Here is a 20,946-nt window from a genome sequence, read left to right on the forward strand (position 1 = left end):
AAAATCAACGTAGCAAACTTGATCCATGTGCGCTTCGTTGTGTTTTTGTGGGTTATGCCACTCATCAGAAAGGCTACCGTTGTTATCACCCTCCTACCCGACGTACCTATGTCACTTTGGATGTGACCTTTCAAGAATCTGAGCTGTTCTTCCATGACCTATCATCCAATTCTACGCTTCAGGGGGAGATACAAAGTGAAGAGCAGAATGGAGCAACTTGGAAAACGAAGAAATTCTCCTATGTACGAAATGATTGATCATCCCGAGTCCGGAGCACAAGATTACTCTCTGCCGAAAAGCCACCAATCGCCCATTCATAGAGATCAATTACCTGACCCACCTGATCCATACAAAGATATTTCGATCCGAGTCTCACACCTACAGACAATACAGAACAACAGGATGAAGACCCTCATCTAACTCAACAGCATACAATGCAGACCAATCTCCGAGAATATCCTTGAGGTAACTGCTCCTACTAGACTTGTGCATTTAGATGATAAAACTACTGGATATCAATTACCTTTCAAGAAAAATCGTGGGAAGCCACCAAACCGCTATTCACCTGATATTGGCAAGACATCCAAGTATCCAATTGCAAATCATGTATCCACTGAGAAGCTGTCTGAACCACTCAAGGCTTTTGTGCATCAGTTGTCTGCTATCCATATTCCAACCAAGGTCTCTGAAGCATTGAAAGATCCTAAGTGGGTCCAAGCTATAAAAGAGGAGATGAAAGCTCTTGAGAAAAATCAGACTTGGACATTGGAGACTATACCACGAGGAAAAAAGACTATCGGATGTAGATGGGTGTTTACTATAAAACACAATGCAGATGGATCTATCGAGCGATACAAGGCAAGACTTGTGGCAAAAGGGTACACACAGACCTATGGTATAGACTATGAAGAAACCTTTGCTCCAATTGCAAAGTTAAACACCGTCAGAGGAGGCGAACTCACGGAGGAGGTGTACATGGACATTCCTCCTGGTTATAATACTACTCAAACTAGAACAGTTTGCAGGTTACGAAAAGCATTGTATAGGTTGAAACAGTCACCACGTGCATAGTTTGGACGGTTCACTATGGCAATGAAGAACAATGGTTTCAAACAGTGCAACTTCGATCATACTTGTTCTTGAAATTTCGGAAAGGAAAGGTAACAGCATTAATAATTTATGTTGATGATATGATTATTACTGGGAATGATAAACAAGAAATATCACAGCTACAAGACTATCTGGCTACAGAGTTTGAGATGAAGGATCTAGGTGGACTCAAGTATTTCTTGGGAATTGAAGTGGCTCGATCGCAGCAAGGCATATTTCTTTCTCAAATGAAATATGTCTTGGACTTGTTGACAGACACAGGAATGCTAGATTGCAAACCTGCAGACACTCCTATTGTTCAAAATCATCATCTTGGAGAATATCCAGATCAAGTTCCAACTAACAAAGAAAGATACCAAAGGTTAGTGGGAAGATTGATCTATTTGTCACATACTCGACCAGACATTGCTTATGCAGTAAGCGTTGTCAGTCAATTTATGCACTCTCCAAGTGAAGACCACATAAATGTAGTTCTTCGGATACTTAGATATTTGAAGTCTGCACATGGAAAAGAACTTATGTTCTCAAAGCATGGTCATTTAAATATTGATGGTTATTCAGATGCAGATTGGGCAGGTAATGTAACAGATAGAAAATCCACATTGGGTTACTTCACATTTGTGGGAGGTAATTTGATGACATGGAGGAGCAAGAAACAAAATGTAGTAGCTTTATCCAGTGCAGAAGCTGAGTTTAGAGGTATGACTAAAGGGATTTGTGAACTTCTTTGGTTAAGAAAGATGCTTACTGAACTTGAATATAAACCTACATCTACAATGAATCTTTTTTGACAACAAGGCTGTTATAGCAATTGCACAGAATCCGGTTCAGATGATCGTACTAAACATGTTGAGGTGGATCGACACTTCATCAAACAGAAGCTTGAGGCTAAAGTGTTTCAGTTTCCTTTTGTGAAATCCGAGGATCAATTGGCGGATATTTTGACAAAGGCGATTTCCAGTAAAGCATTCCACAATTCACTATATCAGTTGGGCATTGACGACATCTATGCACCAACGTGAGGGGGAGTGTTGATGTGACTTGTGGATATTGACTTAATTTCCTTACACACCAAGAATTCCTATTATAATTATAATTGATTTACTTTAATTCTTGATTTCCTATTGTAAATAGATTTAGGAATTTATTATTTACTTGCCCATTCAGGTTTCGTTGTATTATAAATATGACCTCCTACAAGGAGAAGAATATATAGAAAATTCTCACAAACAAATATTCTCTCATAGTTTTCATATTTTAGCATAATATACGACGGTTTTTTTTATATAAAAAGCGTCATCTTTACTTCATAATAGACGACCCTTTTTTAAACAAACCATCATCTTTACATATAATAGATGACACTAGTGGATACCACAAAATCTTATGTTATATTTAACGAAAGTATAAATAAACTCTTAATTGTTAGTGAATATATTATTTTGATGGCATACGCATTTTAAGAAACTAGTTTCAACGATCCAACAGTCAAACTTGTTTGTTTCTACTTCGACATCATATACGCCAAAAATCGGAAAAAATAAACATTCAGAGATCAAGTAACGGGACAAAAAATTTCGACGGTTATAAATGAAAAATCATGATTTAACGGTTATTTTAACTCCGATTTTGATGATTTTTTACCGCTGCACTCATTGACCCTATATGAATACAATGACTGAATTTGATCTTCAATTTAAAATATTTACACTAGTGGATACCACAAAATCTTATATTATATTTAACGAAAGTATAAATAAACTCTTAATTGTTAGTGAATATATTTTTTTTATGGCATACGCATTTTAAGAAACTAGTTTCAACGATCCAACCATCAAACTTGTTTGTTTATACTTCGAGATCATATACGCCAAAAATTGGAAAAAATAAACATTCAGAGATCAAATAACGGGACAAAAAATTTCGACGGTTATAAATAAAAAATTATGATGTAACGGTTATTTTAACTCCGATTTTGATGATTTTTTACCGCTACACTCCTTGACCCTATATGAATACAATGACTGAATTCGATCTTCAATTTAAAATATTTACACTAGTGGATACCACAAAATCTTATGCTATATTTAACGAAAGTATAAATAAACTTTTAATTGTTAGTGAATATATTGTTTTGATGGCATACGCATTCTAAGAAACTAGTTTCAAGGATCCAACCATCAAACTTGTTTGTTTATATTTCGAGATCATATACACCAAAAATTGGAAAAAATAAACATTCAGAGATCAAGTAATGAGACAAAAAATTTCAACGGTTATAAATGAAAAATCATGATTCAACTGTTATTTTAACTCGATTTTGATGATTTTTTACCGCTACACTCCTTGACCCTATATGAATACAATGATTGAATTTGATCTTCAATTTAAAATATTTACACTAGTGGATACCACAAAATCTTATGTTATATTTAATGAAAGTATAAATAAACTCTTAATTGTTAGTGAATATATTGTTTTGATGGCATACGCATTCTAAGAAACTAGTTTCAATGATCCAACCGTCAAACTTGTTTGTTTATACTTCGAGATCATATACACCAAAAATTGGAAAAAATAAACATTCAGAGATCAAGTAACGAGACAAAAAATTTCAACGGTTATAAATGAAAAATCATGATTTAACTGTTATTTTAACTCCGATTTTGATGATTTTTTACCGCTACACTCCTTGACCCTATATGAATACAATGACTGAATTTGATCTTCAATTTAAAATATTTACACTAGTGGATACCACAAAATCTTATGTTATATTTAACGAAAGTATAAATAAACTCTTAATTGTTAGTGAATATATTGTTTTGATGGCATACGCATTCTAAGAAACTAGTTTCAATGATCCAACCGTCAAACTTGTTTGTTTATACTTCAAGATCATATACACCAAAAATCGGAAAAAATAAACATTCAGAGATCAAGTAACGGACAAAAAATTTCGACGGTTATAAATGAAAAATCATGATTTAACGGTTATTTTAACAAACCATCATTTTTACATATAATAGACGACCCTTTTTTATATATAAAAAGTGTCATTTTTACATATAATAGACGACCTTTTTTTATAAAAAGCGTCATCTTTATATATAATAGACGACCATTTTTTAAAAAAACTGTCATCTTTACTTCATAATAGATGATGGTTTTTATAAAAGTCGCATCTTTACATACAATAGACGGCCGTTTTTTTATAAAAAGCGTCATCTTTACATATAATAGACGACGGTTTTATAAAAAGAGTCATCTTTACATATAATAGACGACGGTTTGTATAAAAATCGTCATCTTTACATATAATAGACAACGGTTTTTATAAAAAGGGTCATCTTTACAGATAATAGATTACGGTTGTTATAAAAAGCGTCATCTTTACCTATAATAAACGATGATTTTTTTATTTATAAAAACGTCATAGTGCGGATGAAACTGCAAGAAACTCACCAATTTCCATGCATCAGATTTTAGGCTATAAACGTGCAGTACATAGTGCGGATGAAACTGCAAGAAACTCACCAATTTATAGTCATCGTTGACGGAATCATACCTGAATCCACCATAGTTGTCTTCATGGCAGTGAATACTAGATGGCGACGAGGGGATCCTCTTGAACTTCTGGATGGACAGGTTCCATAAAAGAAAGCCTTCACCATCTTGAATGCAAACCAGGCCATTACAGAAGCCGAAGATTAGGTCTCTAATTAACAAAGGTTGTTCCCAAGGCAACTTGATTTTCAAAACTTGGCCCAACGTTGTATCTTTTTCAAAAAAGTTGAGTGAAAAATAGCAGCTCATCGAGGTAGATGGGATGAGTAAAATGACGGGATGGGATTTGGTTTTGATGGAGCGTTGGAGATAGGTTATGGCGAACTGTGGATCTTGGATGGTAGCTTTCCATTCTTTAGAAACGCACATGAAGCTCACCAAGTCCTTGGGTGAGAACCGTGGGACGATGTCGATCGCAGTTCTGTTGGGAGGCATGGCATGCTGAATTTCTTTTGCCGAGAGGTAGGGTTTGCCGTTTGTGAGTGAACTGTGACTGTTGTGTGAAGAGTGGGGTTTTTCTTTTTCGCGTTTTATTTGAGGGAGAGCCATTCGCATAAAGTCAAAGAGGCCCACATGACTGAATGCTGTTCAATCTGGCCCAACTTCAAACACATGCTTAATGAACTCTCTAAAAGCATCCCCTATCCTCTCGTCCGTATATACTTTGGCTAAAAAGAAGGAAAATCCTCATTTCAGTGGACTCCTTACTTGGCTCTCTATTTTGGAGAACCAACTTTTGGCTCTCTACATCTAGCAAGGAGGAGAGAAAAATGGAGCTTGCCAAATTGAATATAAAAAGAAAGAGAGAGAAAAATGGGGAGAGAGATAGAGACATTTGGGAGGTTGGTGGGGGTTAGGTTTCTACTTTTCTTTTTAATATATTTGATTTACAAGAGAAAGAGGGAGAAAGAGAAAGATAAAATAATAATGAAATATTTCAAATTAGTCAAAATAAAGAACATTGTTGGAGGAAACACATTTTAAGTGATTTGCTATAATAGCTTTCTAGCTATTTTAGATAGAATTTGGCTAAATTTGGAGACTCTTGGAGATGCTCTAAGCGACCCTTTTATCTTCTTTTTTTTCTTCCAAAAAAAAAAAGCGTCCTCTTTTTTTCTTTCCTTCTTTCTTATATAACGTTCTAACTTCTAACTTCAAATTGATAACATTGAGACTTATTAAACTAGGAACAAAAAAAAAAAAAAAAGTGCCAAACCTAAAATTCATTATATCAACCTCATTTGATCCGAGGTCAAAATATCGGTTTACGTAAGAAATTTTGGGTTATTGAAAGTTTGGAACGGTTAATGGATTGCCCTCTCCTGAAACAAACCGATATGTGCTTAGATCTAGATCTTCAATTTAGAAAAATATCACTCCAACCTGGTTGTCACTGCATTTGGAAAAGGATTTGGAGAATAGCTAGAATGTTTTTTCAGTTTTTTCAGATGTTATGATACTCTTTTTTCTTGACCGGATTTTCCTCCACTCGAGTTTTCAAGATAAGGTTTTAATAAAGCCACATCGATGACATCTGGTTTGCAAGGAATTCTTGTACTTGAGTGATTACTGAATAAATTTTTTTCACCTTCTTGATCAAACAAGAAAAAGAAAAAGTAGTTCTCACACACACACACTCTCTCTCTTCTCGTTTCTTCCCTTCATTTTGCTTTCTCTTTTAATCGACAATATACTAATTCATTCATTTCCATTCTTGAATGGAAAATATTTGATAACAGAAAATTCAACTTTGGAGGTGTCAATATATTCAAATGACCTTTTTGAATTTAAAAAAAAAAAAACTTGAGCTTTATTTTGTCATATGGGTAGATAGTTTGTATTTTGATGAAAATTACCCCTTCTAAGTAAACTGATGACTAATTTCATTGAAATTTTTGATGGAATATTATAACACGGAACAATTTGATATGTAGACCAAAACTTTGAGCCCAAGATTGATTGATTTCAAGGACTTCAACAATTTTTTTTTAAAACAAATTCAAGGACCATTTAAATAAAAAATTCAACTCTTTATTTATTAATGAGTTATTTAAACTAACATCCCCTAAGGTTTTCAATTTTTTTTTTCACAAAACCCCCTTAAGGTTTAAGAAATTATACGAACACCCCTCGAGTTTATTTACACAAAACGACTTTCCGTTGATTTTTTGTCCAAAGATTGGTGATTTTATATAAAAATTAATGACAAAGTTAGGCTTGGAGATTAGATTGCACATACATTTATTAATGTTAATTTTGTAATTTTTTTTTTATATGAAATCATCAATTTTTGGATGAATAGTCAACGAAAAGTAGTTTTATGAAATTACGGGTTTTATGAAAACACCGAAAATATCAGGAAGTGTTAGCGTAAATAACTCTTTCCCAATTAAATAAGCCTTTGAAATAATGGTTATCTCAATGAGTTAATGACTAATTGTAAATTGACATGTGGTCCTTCCTACACAGAATCAACCCCACAAACCGAACACCCAAAAATCCCTCATTTTTGTATCTACTCTCATCTTCTCTGCCTCAGCCCTTCCCTCTGCAGCTCTTCTGCCGCCCAGCGTCGCCTGCAACTATGTTGCTCTTTGGACTAATGGTATCTCTCTCTAGCACATTACCTATTTGGTATCTGGTTTACTTAACGTTGATGCATTTGTGTAGTGTGTTTGTTTGCTTGAGCTAATTTGTTATTATTATGATTATCTTTAGTTTAATTATTTTCTTAATTTAGCCTGCTGTTAATTATTTATTTGACATGTTCACTCTCTGTTTCTGTTGATTTGTTCTGTAATTTTTTTGGGTTCGCGTGCTTGTGTTGATTTAATTGTTCTGTTAATTGTATTTTCCATTGTGTGTGCCTCTGTTAATTCTATTTTCAATTTCGTTTTTTAATGTTCCGTTGGCTAATTGTGCTGTTAATTGTAATTTTTATGGTTGCAGACTTGCTGGTTGAGTTAGTATAAGGCTCTTGAACTAGGAGGTTTACCTGCAGTTTCTGACTACTTGTAAGTTTATTTCTCTTCCATACTTTGAGGGCAATGTATAAGAATTCAATTTTGCATCGTAGCCCTGCAGAAACTATGATATTTATCCAACTGCAATGTGTGGTTAGAAGATAAAACAATTTAGGGCCCCATAGTGTATGCGATTGCTACACTCAACGGAAGGTGGTGAATGCGAGAGTACCGAAGGACTGCATCTAATACTATGAGGTGTGAGATATGAATCATTTGGTTAATCATTGTAAGAAACACCCATACAGAGTCCCAGTAACAGAGCTACGACTTTGTTTTAGGGAAAGTGGGGTGTATGTGTTAAGGGGCGGGAGGCTGGAGCCTGTAAACTGGGCTGAAGATGGAAACTTTTGAGTACAAATTTTATTTAAGAATTTTTTGTTTTTCTGTGGGCTAGCCTGGGGTATAGCACGGATTATCCAACTAGTACCTTGGCCCCCTAAGAGTGCTGGACAAAGGGAAAATAAAGAAAATGATGAGTAGTAATGCTAATAACATCATTGCTGCAGGGTCTAGTGAAGAAGTGTGTATAAAAGTATGTATTGGGATGAAATTCTTAATGAGCTAGCTTGTGGTTCATAGAGGGAGAAAGGCTTTGATCCTGTTGTAATGTGGTCTAAAGGCTTTGATCCTGTTGTAATGTGGTCTGTTTGAAGTTTGGAGATGACACGAAAGGAGATTTGAATGTTTTCATTGAATCATGTTTGCCATATTGGGGTTTACAAAGGGTGTTTATCATTATTGTTTGATGATGGGTCTGCAAATGATTTCAAGTATATGAAGAAGAAATTGAGAGACTGAAATGTTAGTGTTATTACAATTTTATGTTTCCGGCGTTGTGATCTAGTTTAATTGGAACTTAGGGTAGATATGCATGATGGCATTGCGAGTATTCATAGGGAGAAAGACGATATACTCCTGATAAGGTTACAAAAAATTACAGCATGTTCATCAATTTGATGTCATCCTCTGTTTTAAAATTCAGAAAGTTGTTAAGCTGTTGGAAGAGGATTACAATATTGTCCTCTCTACAGTTTGAATTTTGAACCATTCAATTTTTCAAATGCATAGAGTTTACTCTTCTGTTAAAATCAGCCTGCCCACTTATGTTCATTTTTATTGTACTTAAGTTTTGATTAATCATTTTTATCCAAATTGGAAGACTCAACAACCAATGAAAAGGGGAAAATCATTCACGTTGGAACAAGATGTGGCTATTTGCAATGCTCGGTTAAATATCTTCCAAGATCCGTTCAATGTTGTTTCAAAACCGCAATATAATTTCTGGGATCGAATATACCAAAATTATGTTGAGTTAACTGGTGATCAAAATGTGCGATCCCAATGTTCAGTTCAGTCTAGGTGGAAATCAATCTTCGGGAGTTGCAAAAAATTTCATGATTGTCTTGCTCGGGTAGAAGATAAACAAAGTGGATTGACAGAATCTAACAAGGTAAGAATTCGTACTTTCCTTTTTCCTAGCAATAATATTTCTCAAATACTTCTCTTTTTCTTAGCAGTTAGTAATAATAATCCTTTGCTAACTTCTTTAAACCCTCACTAGGTTCTTCGAGCAAATATGCTGTACTTTGAGCATGAGAAGAAACGTTTTGCATTCAATCATTGTTGGGAAATTTTGCAACATAAGATGAAAGATTTGGTACCAGCTAAGAGTCCTGGTCCTCGTACTAAGGATAGAGACCCCAACATCCATTCCTCATTCTCCTCGCATCCTCTGGACCCTAACACACTTGTTTCACCTGAATCTGATAAAGATTCATATTATATAATGGAATCTCGAAAAAGCAAAAGGCCTACAAGAAGAAGAGCTGAAAAAGAAGCACACAGGAGGAGCAAGGTAGTCAATACTTTGGATTCTCGCATTTGCGACTTGATGGAGCAATTTACAAAACAATTGGCAGAGAGTGACAAAAGAAAGGCAGAAGTTGCAGAAAGAAAGGTAAAGGTCGTGGAGGAAATGAATGAAAGGCAGCAAAGAGAGCAAGATGACCGCATTATGAGTATGGACACTTCAAACATGGGACCACGAGCAAGAGCTTACTATGAGCACAGAAAGAGTGATATTTATTTCAAAACCATGGGGCACACTGCAGACAAGTCCAATATGGAGGACAAGAGCTAGCTCAACGACATTTATGCCAAAATGACGGCATAAAATTCATGATACGAATATTGTGTACGAATCACATTCTGCATATGCATTGATGTTTGTATGAATTCATTCATGTTGATCTATCTTGAATTATGAATATTGTGTAGGAATCACATCCCACACTATCGATCAAGCTCATGACACTAGCCGTTATGTATACATACTTTAAAAATAAAAAGCCTTCATAGTACGCCAAGCAAAATTTGAACGAACAACAAAGAAGGTCTTTTCGCAAACCATGAGTTAAAAAACAGACAAACCAAAGCAAAGATCGCAACGAAAACACAAGAGAAAACCCTATGAAATAGGATCAAGGCAAGGGTAAAGGCAAGGCAAATCAAAGCCAAATAAAGGCAAAGACAAACAGATCAGAAAGGTTGGAGATGTTGAGTTCCATGAGAGAGAGGTCTTGCACGTACATATTCCTCTATGGTTCGTTGTGTTGCTTTGTATTGCTTGTGTTTGTGTTTCAAGTTTCAACCGCTATAGTATTCGCAACATATGAAGCTGGATTTTTTTTTTCCTTTTGTATTGTTGTTGATTTATGATTTAGTTGTAAATGCATGTAGGCTGTAGCTGAGTAGCGCATTATAAAATGGTACTAGAGTAAGGCCACTTGATATAGCTTGTACATGTGTTATAATATGGGTGGACGACAGACTACTAGTTATCCTTGCTTAGTCTTAGTGCCACTTGTAGAGGAGCTGTGATCTATAGGATCTCTAGGAAAAGGAAAGTAGGGAATTTGAGGACGCCTAGGAAGAGGAGTACGTTTAGGATTAGGAATGAAAATAATGGGAGCTTCAGGATGAGGAATGAAAGGAATGGGAGCTTCAGGCATCCGATGTTTAGGAATGTGAGGTTCATGAACAGAAGTTTTGGGGTTGTTAGGTTTAGCAGTTCCTTTTAATGTGGCAAGAGCTCTAAGAGCTTTGGAAATGTTAGGGATTTTTTAAAATAAAAAAATCATGATACGGAAGGTGTGAGCCAGGGAAAGAGGACATTTTGAACGGGAAATAGGTTGCATAGAGAGAAGAAGCATCTTCTTCATGAGCTCGCACTGCAAGAACCACGACTACAATCGATACAATCATCACCTTCATAACTAGCATGAAAATAGAAAAGGAGAAAGTTGCACAGTTTTTTGTCTTCTAATAATGTTCTTGTTTGCTCAAAAGAAGACTACAACTTCAAACCATAGTAGCTAAATTTGTAGTATCAAAGAAATGATGTCTATTAGTTTGTCTTCTTTTGGGGTTATTGTCCATTGGGGTGGTTTAAAAAATTTAAAAACAAAGCTCCAAATCACAAAACAAACCTCAACTGCTGTGAAGCTAGGCTCTTTGAAGTTGTTAGGGATTCCTTTTCCTGTTTTGGGAACATATGTTGCATAAAGTCCACTAACCCTCTGTTAGTAAGGACTTTATAATAATACATCTATTTCTATAAGTTTACATTTATTTCCACACCAGTTGGTCCAATAACATTTTATGCTAATGACTTTCAAATACAGTGTGTGTGAGAAAACACCCCCTTTCAAATATCGCTTATACAAAAAATAAATAAAAAATAAAAACCAGATGGAAGAAGTTCCATATAATCAAGAGTTAATACCAAAAGTCACAAGCACTTACGGAAATAATATTCAGGAAAATCATCCACATCCCAAAAGACTTAAAAGCTCAGATTGATCAAAAGCAAATAGATCCGCTTTACATGACCCACACAAATATCTATCAAAACCACCCAAATCACGTCCAATTATTCAAAGATCATCCTCCATCCTCAAGTACTCTCCAATATCTGTCTGGTGAAGCACCACAATTCCATTGGGATCCAACTTCCTACAATCCTGAGTAGACTTGGCTGCAATCCCGAAACCCAAAGGAACATCTGACATCGAAAACACCACCACGCCATCACCTGGCACAATATTCTCTGTAATCCTCCCCAAACCACCTTTCAAGACATGGTTTCCGTACAAGAACGACATCTCAGAGGTAGGTTTGAGCCAGACCTTGTGTTTAGCATTTGAGGCCACTAAACTCAAGCACTGAACTGTTAAGTGGAAACTACCACCATGAGTAAACCTACCGATACAAGTGCCCAGAGAGACTAACTGAGTCCGAGCTATATTTGTAGCACGCTTTACTAGTGATTCGCTAACATAGTACACCTTGTTCTTGTGGAGGCGAAAGCAATAACGGCCTGAATCTGGGTCTGGGCCTTCATGAGAAGGGTTCTCGACGATGTTTTTGAGGTTGTTGCCTGTGAACTTGAAAAGCTTTTCGAACACTGCTGTGGTCTCAGTCTCATCTAAAGGTCTCATCTTTGTCCAGGACTTGAGGAAGGCTTTAGGACGGAGGTTTCTGGGGCCTGCTTAGCTATACACATACACAAGGATGAGGGAGATACAGATACAGAGGATAGCATAACAAAGCATAACATAAAAAATAAACATCCAATAAAGCATAACATAAAAAATAAGCATCCCACAAAGCATAACATACTTAAAGCTGTCCAGAAACAGCCTTATTTATATCCTCAAGCTCAGACAGGACAACCTCAGACCTGGAGATGGAGGACGAGCACCATTTCTCCTCTCATACCTCCTTTATTCACAGACAAGCCTTTGGATATGACTTTATCAATAGACATTAAACTAAATTCATGGAATGCATTATCTTAGAACACATAATTGTAATAAAACTAATGACACAAAAGTGAGCTACTCCTAGCCATCCTATCCTTGTACATACATACTACATAGTCTCAAGTTTTTTAGCCACCAACTTGATCAACTATCTTTGAGTAGCAAAATTAGTTCCAATTTTTGAATTCGTTTGATTTTGTTCTCTACCAAGCTGAAGACATCAGAAGAACACAGTACAAATCACTGCATGTGTATCGAACAGTTTGTTCATTTCCACAATAGTTTCCTTCATGCACAGCATAATTGACATCAAGATAGAACAATAAAAATACAGAACAAACCAAACCCAGATGAAAAAACAGCAAGGTAAATGTCATGAATAAAAAAAATTTATACAAAGAAAAGAAAACAAAAACAAAAACAAAAACGTATGCCTTGATTTCAATGGTAAAACCCAAAAACCTATGCATTTGTCCCTTTCTCCTTTCAAGTCTTCTTTGTTCTAATACACTATGCTTTGACACAGCAATGACAACCAAAATCAGTCTAAATATCAATTACCAGCATATTAAAACAGTCCAAATACCAAATCTGAAACACCCAATTATTGAAACAGCCAAAAACAAAAAATAAAGAGAAACTCAGAAATTTTCATACCTTTATGGAAAGCCAGAGGCAGTGAGAGGGAAGGATGTGAGTGAGACAGAGAACTGAGGTAGGGAGCTCGAACGAGGTGAGAGGAGGCGGAGCGAAAGTCGAGAGAACGAGGGTTGAAAGTGAAAACTAAAATCTGATTTTGAATCAAATTTCCCTTTACCCTAAAACCCTAAACCCAAAGGTCGTGCTGTGAGGAAGACAAGAGAAGCGTTGCGAATTGACAAAAGAAAGAAACTTTGAGGGTTTAGGTCTGATCAAGTGTGTTAGGTGTAACATAATACAAAACATATAACACATTAAATGTTTGACACGTGGCAATCAAATTAGAATGGGCTTTAGCCCATTGAGAAAAGAAAATCATATTACAAAATAGTTAACTTGTATCTTCTTTGTGTTAAGTCTAACCAAATATCTTTTTAAAAAAATTATTTTTTCTATACATGAATCATGAGGTAAACTTAAAAACCAAGTTATATTCAAATTTGGCAATCAAAAGAGACACTGTAATGAATTTCGAATCCCTAATTTCTAATATAATAAAAGAAAAAGAAAATTTCCGTATAATCTTCTAAAAACAGCCGCGCCACGACAATATAATATTTGATAATTACCATCTCCGGCCAATTAATTAGGCAAGTTTAAATAGTGGCTTTCGTGGACTTGACTATGTATTCAAGTAGACGAAAACAAAATTGCTGGACCCTAACCTATGGAGAAAAAGTTAGCACGGAACTTTCATCCCAGTGTCCTCATTAAGCAACATGTAAAATAAAAATCTCAATTCTCATACCGATATGTTATTCCCACCTACACAAGTGGGTTTAAAAAAGGTAAACAATCGAGCATGAGGAAAACGCATTGAACATTTTTTTAATTTAACACTCAATTAATGTACATTAATCACAGTATTAATTCATGGGTTCTCTCCTAAAGTCTCATTACTTCCTCAACAATCAATACTCTCACAAACTGCCATCAACCCTTTCAAAAGTTTCCCCCTAGCGACAAGAGAAGAACAAAAACATGTCTTCTCTCCAACCAACATTTTCTTCCAAATCCAGTATACACTTCAATGAGTTTCAATGGGTCATTCAAATCCAAAAAACACTAGAGGAAGAGCTTGAGGATGATGGGGAAATCCCTGTCTCCATTTTCAATGTCCCCAAGGCCCTTTTGGCTAGTGATCCAGATTCCTACATCCCTCAAGAAGTTGCAATTGGCCCTTACCACTATTTGCGCCCTGAGCTCTATGAGATGGAGAGGTACAAAGTGGCTGCAGCTAAAAGGACCCAAAAGCAGCTCCAATGCCTAAAGTTCCAAGACCTTGTTGAGCAATTGAAGAAGCTGGAGCCGCGGATTCGCGCTTGCTACCACAAGTATTTGGATTTCAATGGTGACACTTTAGGTTGGATGATGGCCATTGCTGCATCATTTTTCCTTGAGTTACTCCAAATCTATGGGGCCAAAGAAGGAAGGGTTTTGACCAGAGTTTCCTCAAGCATGTCACACTTGGTTGACGTTTCAGGGAGCAAGTCAGCTCACCATGCAATTCTTAGGGACTTGGTGATGCTTGAAAACCAAATCCCACTATTTGTGTCCAGAAGAATTTTGGAGTTTCAATTCACATCACTGGAACAAGTCGACGACCTTCTGCTTTCGATGCTGATGGGGTTGTGCAAGGAGCTTTCACCATTCAAGGTGGTGGATCAAGACCTGCCAAAGATCCAAGTCTCAGAATGTGCTCACTTGCTAGACTTTTTGTACCAAATGATCACCCCAAAGTTAGAACGTCGACCGTCTGAAATTGTGGAAGCTGAGGATGAAGGAGAATCCACACCACACAAGGGATCAGAATCTTCTGATAGCCCGAATTTCGTAAAGCAGTTTCTGCAGGAGGTATGGAAGCTGCTGTCGAAACTAAACAAAGGTCCGGTACGTCTTTTGAAAAAACTACTTGTATCTGGTCCTGTTAAAGTGTTTTTTAAATTGCCTTGGACAATCCTCTCCAACCTTCCTGGATTTGCAATGTTGAAACAACCTGTTTCTTATTTATTTTCCACCCAAGCCAAAGAAGAAACCAACCCCGAAAATGAGAATTCGAGCAATAGTATTAGTAAACCACCATTGATAGAGGAGATTACCATCCCTTCTGTTTCTGATCTTGTAAAATCCGGAGTCCGTTTTGTGAAAACAAAAGGTAGCCTTTCGACCATCTCCTTTGATCCTAAAACAGTCACATTTTACCTCCCTGCTACAAGCCTAGATGTAAATACAGAGGTGATCTTGAGAAACTTGGTAGCATATGAAGTATCAAATGCATCAGGGCCGTTGGTTTTCACCCGTTACACCGAATTAATGAACGGGATCATAGACACTGAGGAGGACGTGAAACTGCTTAGAGAGAAAGGTATAATTTTGAACCATTTGAAAAGCGATGAAGAAGTAGCCAACGTTTGGAATGGTATGAGCAAGTCCATTAGATTGACCAAAGTGCCATTCTTGGACAAGACAATTGAAGATGTGAACAAGTATTACAATGGCAGATGGAAGATCAAAATGACAAAGTTTATGAAGGTTTATGTTTTTGGTTCCTGGCAATTTCTTGCTGTGCTTGCTGGCTTGTTGCTCTTGCTCTTGATGACATTGCAAGCATTTTGCTCTGTCTATTCCTGCAGTCGCGTATTCCGTATCACCACCACTACTACTTAGTGATGCTTTATGCCTAATTAGCTTATTTCCTTCCCTTCTTTTGCTAATTGAAACCTCTTGATTTGTACTTCCTAAGCTTGGTGTGTGCTTTCTTTATTTTAATTGGTTGTATTTTCAAGGGTGGATTGTGTAATGATCTAAAGATTGCAGTAGTGATTATTTGCTAATGGCTTGATTCTCTCTTTTTCTTTTGTGTTCTCCTTTGAGGAAATTAATTAATTATGATTGTAATGATGATCATTATCCTCCAAATTTCTTGGCCACTATACTTTTAAAATTAAGATGACAAGCTTTATGTTTTCGCATTTCTTACTTTGAATTTCATGAGATTCCCATGATCGTGTGACGCAGAGCTTTTTATATATTTTTCATGATATACTAATTGTTTTTAAATATTTCATATGGTGGTAGGAGCATTTGGGCACACCACTAGAAAATAATCAAATGGATTGAATTATGTTACATTTCATGAAAACCTTAGAAAAATAATGAAAACCAACTCAGCTTAAGCTCAGGGTATTATTAACTGTCGGGATATATTTGTTTGAATACAAGCGATAATCTATTTTAAATTAATCTAAACTATAAGGAGGAGGATTTGAATTCGCAGAATAGATAGCACATATACTCTAAATTTGACTAAGTCTATATATACTGTCAGAATATATATACCTGTTACTTCTGAAGATTTATATTTAATAAGGGAATAAAAAGAACTAAGACAGTTGGGTCTTTCAGATATATACTCTACCTACCATTCCACAGTATGATCACCATAGAGATAACTTCCAAATTCTCCCATGTTTCATATAAAGCCTAACCAACATATATATATATATATATATATATCTTTATGTCTGTCCAAAAATAAAAACCAAAAGAAAAGGACTAGCATATAAGAATTAATAATGAAAGACTAAAGGTTGAAATATATATTATAATCATTGTGGAACATGTTCTACCTGCTACTTTATCAATATTGAACGGAGGAGGGTGCATTTGCTTCAATGGGTGCATAATATTTTAAGCTATATATAGGACCAGATGGCCAGCTGATGATTTTTATTTTTTATATTTTTTATGATGTTGATGGTGAGAGTGAGTGACAACTTTTACTTATTCATTCACATTTCTGATCAGGAATTGCGGAATTTACATTGATACACAGAGAAAGTACTTAAGTTTAATTAATCTAAAAGGAGTTGAGAATATCATGTTCAAACAAGATCAATGAAGTACAAAAACCACTGAAAGGAGAAGTCTTTTATTTTTTTTTTTTTTTAATAATAAATAGAAATTCTATGATTGCATTTATAATTCAGTTTAAAAAGTCACTAACTACAAAGGGCCAATGCTTATATGGCACAGACATTTCATCAAGTCGAAGTGTCGGGGTGTTGGACACGCAGACACAAGGACACGGCTTGGACACGGGTCAACAGTCAAGACACATTTTGGACACGGTTTAACACTTTTGGACGCGAATCAACTGAAGTCAAGAAACGAAGGGACCATTTTGAAAATTATAAAATAAAAACTGGGGTTAAAACAAAATTATTGAAAAATACGTGGACATATTTGAAATATTTTTTAAGAGTGGGCTAAAAATCTAAATAATTTTTTAAATTTTTTTTCCTTTTTTTTTTTCATAGCTGAGCTGATATTTTTGGTTGACTAAGGATATTGATAGCAATTTGGTTGTGAGAGAAGCATCTTTTTGAGTCTGTAATTCATTCACTTTTGTTTTTTTTTCTTTTTAATGCAAACTCGATTCTTATTTTATGAAGTAGGAAATCGTTTTTCTTATTTTGAATATGATAGAACATATACAGATATATGTGTGAAATTTGGTTTATGATAAATCATGAATATGTGTGAATAAATAGGTGTATCATTCTTTATTTTGTTTAGGGAAAGATGAGTAATGCTATGTTAACTAAAATGAGTATGAATTTGTTTTATGGTATTATGAAATTGAAGTATTAAGTATCAATTTTTAAAAAAATATATATAAGTATATATTATTATAATTTTATTAGGATTTATTATTATTTTAATTACCGTGTCCTAACCGTGTCTGTGTCTGTGTCGTATCCTAGTTTTTTGAGTTTTTCCATGTCGCATTTCTGTGTCCGTATGCGTGCAACACAGGCCAATGCAAACTAGTCACAAAAGGGTCATTACAATAACAGAGCAGTCTAACATCAAAATTAAAACAATCTGGTGCGTCTCCACTAACTATCATGCAGATTCGAAGAAACTCTAGCATAGACATCCCAACTAAGATTGCAAAATTTAGAATAATAAAAAAGAGCTAAAGCTTGAAAAACCCAAGTCATAAACAACACAAATAAAACTCTCACAAAAGAGAGATGAAAAAATCTCACAAATGAGAGGTGAAAACTACACAGAGAACAAATCGGATGCAACTTATACGAGTTGTGGTGTGATAAAATATTTTTTTCTCAAAAAAGTTTGAAAAAAAAAAGTAGGACATTATATTTTTTTGGGCTAATGTCAAAAGACTCCCTGAAGGTTTGGGGTCATTCTCAATATGGGCCCCCGAGTTTCAATTTTATCAATTTATATTATGGTTTTCAAATTTGACCAATTTAACCCTTTCGTTAAGTTGACCGTTTGGTTAGACATTAACTGATGACGTGTCCATATGGGACCCACCCACTAACCAATCAATTGCAAACTCAAAGGTCGCAACAAAGTAGCTGTCTGGGAATTAAGCTCTATTATTACGATAACAAGCATTAGGGTTTTAAGAGCTTTTTATAAGTTAAGGAGTTTTAGGGACAAAAGAAGGATTTTGAGGAGGAGGAGGGCTTTCGGGAGGAGGAGGAGTTTAAGGAAGAGAATAGCTTTCGGGATTAGAATTACGTGGAGGATGACAATTTTTAGTACCAGGAGGAGTTTTAGGAGGTTTTGGATGGGAAGTTCTATAAGAAAAGGGATCTTTCTCACAATAATATCTTGGAATATAGTTAGGATTTTTTTTTTTTCTGATACGAATAAATTCAAAAATTACATTGTTTGGAAATTTGAGAAAATCATTATCTTGAAAAATGGATGGATGAACATAAGAGGTAACTTTAGAAAGAAAGCAAGATTGAGGAAGAGAAGAAGCATCTTCTTCATGGGCTTGCACTACAACAAACGCAAATAAAACCAATACCAACTTCATCTCCATAGCTAGATAAAAATTGAAATAATGTTTCTCAAAGATAAAGTGAGCACATGTGGTGATAAATAATGTTTTTCAAAGCTTTTAAAGAAGAAACGAAAATAGTACTTTGTACTCAAAGTTTGAAGAGTTAGAGACTCCAATTTAATATAATTATTTCATCAAGCACGTTAAAATTTAACAATTACTTTCCTATTTTACCAAATTTCAAAAAATAAGAAGAAAATAAAATAATGAAAACAGGAAATCCAACATAACTCATTAAATTGTTTTTTCATCAATAGGAAGAGGGGAATCAAACTTACGACCTCTTGTAAATTACTTTTGTTTTTTCATAGCTCATCAACTTGTAACATTTTAAAGAGAAGTACCATTAAATTCTTAGCTAAATAAAAATTGAACAAGCTGGTACTAATTTTACTTTAGAAAAACATAGCTATTGAAATATATAACCTACATATTGACCTTTAAAGAATCTGTGAAAACAACTAACTGGATAAAAATTAAAAAAATTAAAAAAAAATATCCCAAGAAAGAAAAATGGATGAAGGTGCAAGGTGAAATCCTACCCAAAATAGTGCCTACATTTTTTAATACACCAACCACCAATGTTGGGGGCTTTTTTTGCGACTCTAATCGGCCAGAGAAAGAGACCGGTTTCCAATCCATTGTGGGTGGATTGGGTCTCTAATAGCTTGTCTCTCTTGAGGAATCTTAATTGAGAAACTTAAATGAGGACAGATCATAGTTATTGGATAAAATTGGGCAGTTGGATTAAAAGAGTAACTTAAGTTGCAACCGAGTTCTCTTCAACCCAAAACAAAAACCTATCCTGATGAAACACAAATAATTTAACTCATAATACACCACTAATTTGACTGAGAAGACACTCAGCTGGCTCTTCGTTGAGCTTGGACGAGATTTGAGGGCAAACTCATCTACTTTTTTTCTCAACCCACCTTGGTTGTACAGTCTGTGACATCATATGAAGCCCAACTCACCCAATTTTTCTCAACTCACCTTGGGAAGTGCATTACTAGTAAGTGATCATGAACATTTTGTAGTTTTTAGTCTGAATTTGGTTTTGGAATGTTTATGAATGCTAGTCTCTGTAGGTTACCCAAAGGCATGTTTCAGCTTTTCTTTGGTTCCCTAGTTTGTTTGGTTGTGAAGCAGTAGTTTGTGTTACCTCCTCCCTTCTCCATTTTCGTATTAAAAGTTCTTTTCAACCATAAAAAATAAAAAATAAACCCAATGGCGATGGGGAATATAGTATATGAACAGTCACTTAGACCGTTTGTTAGGTTTGCATCGAGTATGGTGGAGAGAAAAATTGTTGTTAGGTTAAAAGAACGAAAATTTCTAAAAGTGTCTTATACTTTAGTGCATATACCTATAATTTTCTTTATATGTTAAACAAATATCACTAAATTGTCAAATGTTGGTGATAAAATATGATAAAATAGTGAATAGGTACGAGAAACTGCCATAATGAATATATGTCTTATTGGTATAATTAAGAAATGAGTAATTGTTGTATTAAGAATAAATATTATGTAAGATTGCATTAAAATTGTACCATATATACTGAGAGTTGTGGCCTCAAATATAGTTGAGTCTAACAAGTACATAATTTCTTGGTTCACTGAGAAACATAACCATATAATGTCAACCCCAGATAAAGTGCATTTGTTGAGAAGCCACCGTATAGTTACGGATCTAAGAAAGTATTTAACCGAGACCTAAGTGCAGCCAATATATCTACCCATAAACAAATGAGTCTTCTTGAGGTACAAGTAGAAGAAATGGAAAACATTGGGTGGACTAGTAAAGATTTGTGTAATTAGGAGAGAGACCTTCA

The 20,946-nt window shown here is 35.1% G+C and overlaps 3 protein-coding genes across 4 annotated transcripts; 2 read left to right on the forward strand and 1 right to left on the reverse strand.

Annotated features, from left to right (window-relative positions):
• The first annotated feature begins 7,134 nt into the window (after positions 1-7,134).
• Positions 7,135-9,970, forward strand: LOC103328135 (uncharacterized). Its single transcript, XM_008230526.2, has 4 exons — positions 7,135-7,282; positions 7,627-7,691; positions 8,863-9,153; positions 9,265-9,970. The coding sequence occupies exons 3-4, from the start codon at positions 8,875-8,877 to the stop codon at positions 9,841-9,843; spliced, it is 858 nt and encodes a 285-aa protein (XP_008228748.2). The 5' UTR covers positions 7,135-7,282; positions 7,627-7,691; positions 8,863-8,874; the 3' UTR covers positions 9,844-9,970.
• Positions 9,971-11,436: 1,466 nt separating this feature from the next.
• On the reverse strand, positions 11,437-13,438 carry LOC103328134 (uncharacterized). 2 transcript variants are annotated; one of them, XM_089050707.1, is made up of 2 exons: positions 13,184-13,438; positions 11,437-12,249 (listed from the first exon to the last, which is right to left on the reverse strand). In XM_089050707.1, exon 2 carries the CDS (start codon positions 12,200-12,202, stop codon positions 11,639-11,641), a length of 564 nt encoding a protein of 187 aa, XP_088906833.1. In that variant the 5' UTR covers positions 12,203-12,249; positions 13,184-13,438; the 3' UTR covers positions 11,437-11,638. The 2 variants fall into 2 exon arrangements, with proteins under 2 accessions (XP_088906833.1, XP_008228747.1); XM_008230525.3 differs by having other exon boundaries at positions 11,437-12,257; positions 13,184-13,436.
• A 695-nt stretch (positions 13,439-14,133) lies between these two features.
• On the forward strand, positions 14,134-16,144 carry LOC103328133 (transmembrane protein, putative (DUF247)). Its single transcript, XM_016794057.2, has one exon. The coding sequence runs from the start codon at positions 14,207-14,209 to the stop codon at positions 15,890-15,892; it is 1,686 nt and encodes a 561-aa protein (XP_016649543.2). The 5' UTR covers positions 14,134-14,206; the 3' UTR covers positions 15,893-16,144.
• The last annotated feature ends 4,802 nt before the right edge of the window (positions 16,145-20,946 follow it).

The sequence above is a fragment of the Prunus mume genome, linkage group LG4 (assembly GCF_029339155.1).
Source record: "Prunus mume cultivar Tortuosa linkage group LG4, ASM2933915v1, whole genome shotgun sequence".
NCBI classification, from domain to species: domain Eukaryota; kingdom Viridiplantae; phylum Streptophyta; class Magnoliopsida; order Rosales; family Rosaceae; genus Prunus; species Prunus mume.